Source organism: Belonocnema kinseyi, chromosome 7 (genome assembly GCF_010883055.1).
Source record: "Belonocnema kinseyi isolate 2016_QV_RU_SX_M_011 chromosome 7, B_treatae_v1, whole genome shotgun sequence".
Lineage (NCBI taxonomy): Eukaryota > Metazoa > Arthropoda > Insecta > Hymenoptera > Cynipidae > Belonocnema > Belonocnema kinseyi.
In genome coordinates, this window is record NC_046663.1 from 103,528,061 (window position 1) to 103,536,317 (window position 8,257).

Below are 8,257 nucleotides of genomic sequence, written 5' to 3' on the forward strand. Positions count from 1 at the left end.
CCACCGAGACTCTTCCAGAGTGCGAGGCGGGAATCAAACCCGCAAGCCGAAGGAGTGGATCCAAAGCCTACGCTTTAGCCCCCACGACCATCGTCCCACTTTCATTTTATATAATAATATGATAATATTAAATATAAATGATATTATATACATCGTATAAGCAATACTGAAACAAAGGGATTATATAATTTGTATAGAATAATTTTTACAGAAATAAGAGGCTCGTTTTTACATGGGCCACTTACAGCCACTTACAGCGTCTAAAGTAAACAACGCATTTTGAAGCTCACTTTACAGTCCTCATAACTTTCCCGTAAGTGCCCACATTTCGTGATCAGAGGCCACTTTATGTGATTATTCATTAACCGCAATACGTGTTATGTGGCATGAATCGGATAAGGCGCTTGCATTATATGTATCGCATTTGTAAAAAAAAGCAAACTGTAAATACTTGTCTAGAAAGTAGAAACCGAAGTGAAAAGAGGCTCGTTGGGGTTCATTGCGAAGGCAGGTCGGAGAGTTGATCTCGAGCTTTTTTACCCCTAGATGTTGACTTTCCTAGGCCTATTGTCTGGGAATGCCTTATGGTAGGAATGCAAAGGTATGCAAAATCGGAACGCGCTCTGCGGCTCATAATAATAGGGAATGCAGAGCAACACGCGTATTTACATGTATGCACACGTGCAGACAATCACAGAAGAGTTGCACACACATTGGCGGCGACTCACGATACTCGCTCGTTTGTTTACTCTCCACGTCGCTCCTGTGCGGACGCGCTACTCGGATACCGCTCACATTATCCCCCTCTTCCTTTCGGCATGTCCTTCCACCACCTTTACAGTTCACAGCAGATATTTCCCCTCCTTTTCCCCTCACGCTAATTCTTTCTTTCTGGCTTTCGGTATCTTTCTCTCTTACTTGGGATTTTCTATCCTTGCTTCTCTTTTTCTCACACACACACACACACACACAATTCACCTCACGCGGCGAATGTCGCGGCGCGGCATTCTGCCAAACTAGCCGGGGCTCGAAGAAACGAGAGAATAGAAGATAAAAAAAGGAAGATGACGAGGAATGAGAAAGAAAAGAAAGCGTGAGACCCGTGACCTCGGATCTTATTTGAACTGTGTGGAGAATACAAATGAGGAAATGAACAAGTCGTTTGACAGGTTTCTGTATTTACTTGAGCTTATGGAAACTATAATCGACAAAGATGATATCAGCTTTGTTTAGAATTTAAAAGCAGTATTTGAAGACAATGGATTTTAGCTGGTATTCAGATTGTACGGTATTAAGATGCATTGATGAGAACATTCTTTCGGGAACCAGACTATGTTCTGGGTAGGGGGATCTGAGTACATTCTGAATTATCCGGATCTCATACCCACGCATTACATTTTCGAGGCACGTTTGTACACGTAGGCGTATGTCCTCGTCCGTGAAACATCGATATGGACGGTGAAAAGAAACCTGCTACTCGTTTGTAGTACATTCACGCGCCACTATCCGGTAACAATAGGGAAATCCCCCGATTTCTCACCTGTATTTTTAAAGGCTACGTGCAAAAAGTTCGGCAACTTTTTCCTTGTCCTTTTTTTACGTCACTTGCCCCAAAAAAATAATTTGAACTGAAAGTATGAGGTTTCCAGCAAAGGGTAATAAACAAGAGAAATTCAGAGAGTGAGAAAAGGAACTAAATATAAGAAATAAAGGAAAAGATAGTGCTCTTTCTGCAATTAATGAGTCCAAACAATTCCTGAATTCTTAAACCAGAAATCCTCTTTTTGAGGTGAGAGAAAGAAACACGTTCCAAGGAGCCCTTAACGTGAAAGGAGACGACAGCTAATTAAGGTCCACCGTCACGGCTTCCCCTTTACTAAGTACCGCCAATTAAGCTTTCTGTCGTTCGATAGCGACGTTCAACACCGAGGCAAGCGGGAAAACCGCACTTTAAGGCTACGTGTAGTGTACACACATATATTCTTGTCTTCGTCAGCGCGATCTTAGTTCGCTGGTCCTCCAAGTTTACTTAAGCCGTTCTACCTTCTCTTAACTATATGGCGTGACAGTGAAACGACGCAAAATATTGCCGCAAATAGAAGCGACCTTTAAAAACTTAGAGACAACTCTCCGATATTATTACACCTATTCTGATAATTGTAACTAAAGTTCTAAGATCAATTTTTACCATCAGTAGTTGCTAATTTAATTAGAGTATCACTGAATATGCACTTAATAATACTATTCCTGAAACTGATATTAGGAATGAGTTTCCGTCGCGATTTCCGTGCAATTTAAGCCCTAGAGAAAATTCTTTTAGTTTCCAAGCAGCTCCTGATTCCTTCTACAGTTTCAATTCCCTGAAGGATTTACGACTTTCGCTGTATTTGGTAGGAGAGCGACCAGTGCAGAGTGTGCAAGATAGTGTGCACGTGTGGGACTGGGGTATGGACATTGAACATTGCCATAGAAGGGTGCACTATCAGCTTAAGACGATCCGTTTATGTCTGCGTAAACGTGTACCTACGTAAGAACGAAGTGCGGATATTCAGTGGACCTCACACTTGGATACCCCCACATGCAAAGAGGAAAACGATGCAAGACAAGAACGCACGATGCGTGAACGCATCCGCTTTTGCCGTGTGCGTAGGCACGCATCTCCTCGTCGTACTTCAAGTGTTTATTCACGTCATTTGCATTGTCAAAAGGAAGAGAATGATTCGAACCGACGTCCGGAGGATGATGGTTCTTCCTTAGATGGAGTCGATTGTATTTTCGTCCCTTGTTTCTAATTAGTCATAAATAAAAGGATTCAATTCCGAAATTTGTAAACGCCATGTAAGATTCATATTTATCCACAACTTATCCACATTTATTCTTCGCTATCCTCCATATATTCACGCAAATTCTTTTCTATCTTCTTATATCTTCAATCATCCATTTTACTTTAAACTCCAGTCTTCCTATGCAAATTTATAAACCTATCCACTATCCTTTTCTTTAATTCGATTAACGATTTAAAGTTATGTTTATATTTTTGAACCTCCATGTTCCTATATCCACTTAAACATTTTTTTATCCCTTGTGCAAAATAAATCATATCTTGCCTTTTAAACACCACTCTTTCTATTCAAATCTATCATCCACTTATCTCTATTTCGTAGATGGCCGGAGCTTAGACGTGAATAGCAAGAATGAGATTAAAAATAATGTAGGTAATTGCAGATTGCAAAGAATATTAAAAAAAGCACTTGTATGGACACGCGGAGGATAAATTTAAATGAAATGGCCGGGATTCAAAAATATAGGTATTGAATCAAGGTAAATATTTGAAGTGGTAAAAAATATTGACCTCTATTGACAACTGATAGGAAAAGATGTCTGCCCTCCACTCATCACCAACTATCCTTTGCTATCCTATATAGGCTTGGTCAGGAAAAATGTTCGTCTATCCTCTCTAAATATGAATAAGTGAAATTCACTGATTGAAATAGTAGTGAGACATTTCACTGATTAATCAGTGATTTCGGACTTATTCACTAATCAGTTTAGTAACATCAGAGTAAATCATGTGAAGCATAACCTCTAAATTTTCAAGTTAAGCGTTGTTGTTACTCTTTTACTTAAGTAGCAAAAAGAATACCTTAATGAAATAAATTTTTTAATTTTCGGGCTGTAAGTCTGCTGAATTAACTGCGGGAAAAATATACTCTACCTCATATAGAAAGTACTTATTTAACGGGTGTGTACATGGGCCTCCAATCTTGATATTAAAGTAATATGTGAGGTTGTACGTCATTTAAAAGCATCGAAACTTTTCACCTTTTTTTATATTTGGTCATATTTATGGGATTTAAGTTTTTACAATGATTCTTTGATTGAATGTACTAAAGTATTATTTTATTATGATTTCTAGATTGACATGATGCAGTACTGCCAACCCTCAAAAGTATCCTTTTGAATTCTTCTGGAAGGCGATGAATAACACCTTTCATTCTTGTAATGGCGCATGAGCGACGTGGAGTGGTCAAACGAAGTGATAACTTGCCATAAATGCGGCCAATTACTGAAAATTTCTGTTGTAAGGGTCCGGCGCTCACGATTATATTGCAAACACTCACAGGCAATTCTGTTTATCGTTTTATTAATGCAAAAGACATACTGGATAGCAACTTATGGTGATGAAGTATCGTCCAATCGGTCATTTCCGTTATCGATCAGCCGAAACACGCCAGCCCTGAATAATAAAAAAGACTTCAGTGCCAGAAATATAATTTACTTCAGGAGTTGTTGAGGATGAAGCTTCCCTTTACTTGACAAATCAAATAGAAAAATAAAATAAGACGTGTTTATCTTTTTACCAGAATATGTTAAATTATCGAGTTCGTCGATCATATTCGGCTCAAAGTGTCCCTCCAGTCTTATGTATTCATAGATACGCTCGCGAGTCCTACCTGCACGCGTATATAAATTGTCGGCAGCGTCATGTCTACTACTTTTTACACCTCGGGGGTAAGCTCTCTATTTTTAAGTATCATACACAGAATCATATGAATTTTATGAGTTCACATGTTGCTACGAGATATGTCGCTAGTAAGAGTGAATTTGCGTTTAGATTGCGGACAAGTCTTAATGAATACTAAGAACCAAATTTATAGAATTGTGATTTTGATGCTATGAGTGATACTTTGTATAAAAAATTGTCACTGAAGAGGGCATGATAAGTATTTGATTAAATTAGGAAAACTTTACGGTTATATAGATATGAATGAATGGCCTCTGATGACTGCTTCCCAAGTGAGATATTGTTTAGGAGAGCACGTGGTGTGTCCGCATATGAGTGCACAAACCCCCATCCTCAAAAGCCTGTTATTCAACGAGACTGATGTCAAGGATGAAAACGAGGGTCGTAGGGGCGAGGCACGTGCCTTGAACCCAGTTTATAGTGGTGGAAGGGCATGGATTAGGGGTTGGGAGATAGCAGGGAATCGGGCTGTGTTTTGTAGCGTGACGAATAACCGAATCAACCCTTCGAGGAGCAGACGGTGCAAAATCCCTAAAGCTGGGGTGGACCATGGATGATCGAGCACTTAATGCTGAAACGATATGCAGAACTGGGCTTTCTATACACCTCGATTTCCAACGATTAATCCTCTTTTTTAATTGGCATAATACGATTGCTCTAAGTCTCTATTTTTTATGGTTTCTAGAATATGAGGTAAGTATTGATTCGTAAACCAGTAGGGGAAATTCGTGGTAGTTAATACAGTTATGGTAAATTCTGGGACTGTTAGTAAGAACAGCAACAAACTTCTTGAAGCCATCATTATTGATTTTAATGGTTACTGGAACTGTTGTAGCTTTTTGAAGATTAGTACCTTCATTAAAGGTAATAAAAATTATTGTTCCAGCGATTAAAGTTATTTTAGAGGATATACTACGAGATTAAAGATAAAAATTGTAGCTAATATATTCCCGCCTTTGTCTGTCGAATGTAAGTTGATGTATCTTATGTTTCTGAAATTATAAGGAATAAATGATTTATGAAATCTAATCTAGTCAGTCGGTATATAATCAGATTCAGTCAAAAGTTATGGAATTTGAACAGCAGACAATAGTATCATATCTAAAATTCAATGTGATATAAATAGAAGTCTTCAATTCTGTTTTATATAATATTATGTAATCAATATTTGAAGAATAGAAATTCCAAAAATTGTATTCATTGCATTCATTAAGATGATGCAGTTAGGGGGGGGGGGGGGAATGACAAGCAGGATGATGAATGATTGAACCAGGATGATGTTAAACATATAAAATTTAAAAATTCATACAGGATAAATCTACTCACTCTTCTTCCGTCCGAGTGTTTAGGGCTCGGGCTGGGACTGGGGCTGGGACTTGGCGTTGGACTGGGTCCTGGGATTACTGCTTGTTGATGCTGTTGTTGATGTTGCCTGTGGCTGTTGCTAGCGGGTTTCTTCTCCTGGTGCCTCAACGAGTGGAGACGCGCGGTCATCTTAGCAGGACCTCTCGGCCCTTCTGAAGGACGTTCGCTGCACCCTTCGTACTTGAGACACGGCTGAGACACTTAGCATCGCGTAAGCGCGCCCTTAAAGTTGCTAGTCCTACTTTTCACTTGCCAAGTCACAGATTTCGTCCGCGATAATCTTCAGACCTAATGTCTCAAGATTTGTACCCAGACTTTACAGAGTTCATTTCACAAGATTCTACTAGTCTGATTTATTCATCTGGTTTCTCAGGCAACAAGTCACTCACTTTTTACGCAACTTTTAAAGTTTCACGAATCCACAAACACAAATATGCATTCGGAGGAATAAAAGTATACGCACGAGGGAAGAAAGTTTATAAAAGTTTCAACCCTCATCCGCTGAGGCGCAATCGCGCCGCCACGTGGTTTTGAGCCGCGCGACCACTTGTCAGTTGCACTCACACTGTTCACCGTGGGAATGCGGGAAGAGCGTTAAGAGCAAAAACACGTGACACACTTAGCAAAATCCTCAATAGGTGATGTCCTTCAAAGGCGATATCCAAGTCCGGCTAACACGTGCCGTAACCATTTGACACTCACGTCGTTCACACACTGGCCACAAAGTCAAAATCGTAAATTGTCAGTATCATATAACTGTTTGACTGGATGTCAAGAACTGTCTCTCACTATACCTCTCTCCTGAAGCTTAGAAATTTTTGACCACCTAGACAAGTTCGATATGGATCACAAAACTAGATAACTTTTGGGCTTGACTTAGAAGATTTTTTTTAAGTCACTAGGAAATATAAGATTGTTGTGGTGAGACTCATTTATTGAGGCATGTTGTCAATTGTTACAGGATGCGTTTCGTGATGAAAAGAGTACTTGGCCGGCATGCTCTCGCGAGGAGCGACGTCGACGGACTGCGAGGGTGTGATCGGTCGCGGTTGGCTCTTCAGTGAGCCGACTGACGCGTGGGAGAGGGTGGCAATGCTAGCGGGGACGGTGGCGGCAGCAAGCGAGCGAGAGGAGCAGGGGGATCACGCGCGTTGGTTCGAGCGAGGTTGGGGGGTCCCTGGGGGAAACGGCTCGCTCACTCGCTCACGCGCGCCCTTGCCTACGGGCACCGACCAGTGGCGTAAGCACTAATCTGCAAATTTCAAAACTTTTCCGGACTATGCTTTTTTGCAGAAATTGGGTCATTGCGTCAAACTTTTTGTCTGTGGTAACGCAAGATTGCATAGATACCTGATTTAGATCTGGTTTTGGAATCGAAGTCACCAACTTGAAAACATGAAATGGATATCATAAATAAATGGGAAAGTAATAATTGTATAGATAAAATAATTACAATAATTATGTGTAATGCAGAATATATGTCAATTTTCATACTACGATCCAAAGATTGTATCACTGTTTAGGTATTTCTGCTATTTAGTGCAATCAAATTTTTTAAAACGGAAGATAGGAAGAAAGTTAGGGAGAAAATAGCAAATAAAATATTTCAATCGAGATTAATTCCATATTTATTGGTGTTTAAAAAAACTATGTGAATGTGTAGACTGCAGTTTTCTTTTTAACGCTATTATGCGCCCACAGCAAACGAGATGCTACCAAAGGTCATTCATTCTGCATGGAGTTTATCAATATCAAAGCAAACGCAAATATTTACATCGTACGATAACGCATCCAAGGTCACTTTCATCAGTGTGTTATTTACTTTTCTGGAGACGAAAGAGGATAGAAGGTTTCGCTGCAAATTTATGATTGGTCATTAATTAACGAGGGCTGGTAAGGATGTGAGTTATAATATTAAAAAAACGGAAAAGAAAATGTTTAGATTGTTTAAAAAATTGACTACTACTTTTATCGAATGCTGAAAATGCTTCTTTGTAATGGTGGTAAAGAGTTATTTTAACTCTGTTCTTACGCGTATAAGATAAGATTTTCCCTAAGAAGATCAAGCTTATCGATATTTATTGACGTTACAAGAGTTTAAAGCAAATCGAGAAGCACACATTAACCGATGACAACTTACTTTTCTTTTTAATTTTTTAAAGAATCAATTCACCATTAAAATAGTACTCTATTTTGAATCAAGTTCAAAAGAGTCACGAATGTCCAGAGCATTTACAGAAGCGCTTTTGGAATTCCTTGAAGCAGTATACATTATACTGTATTCAGGTCTTTAAAAGAAGTAGAGTAAGGCGATAAGTGTGGCTTATGTTAAGTCTGGCACGTAAAGTATGTTACTACTTATATAAG

General features: G+C 39.3%; 1 protein-coding gene across 1 annotated transcript in view; it reads right to left on the bottom strand.

Annotated features, from left to right (window-relative positions):
• LOC117176766 (transcription factor HES-1) overlaps positions 1-6,928 on the bottom strand; it is a 15,643-nt gene extending 8,715 nt beyond the window's left edge. The window contains exon 1 of the mRNA XM_033367053.1: positions 5,852-6,928. Within this exon, the coding sequence (XP_033222944.1) occupies positions 5,852-6,019 (168 nt within the window). The 5' untranslated portion in view covers positions 6,020-6,928. The remainder of the gene's footprint in view (positions 1-5,851) is intronic.
• Positions 6,929-8,257: the final 1,329 nt, after the last annotated feature.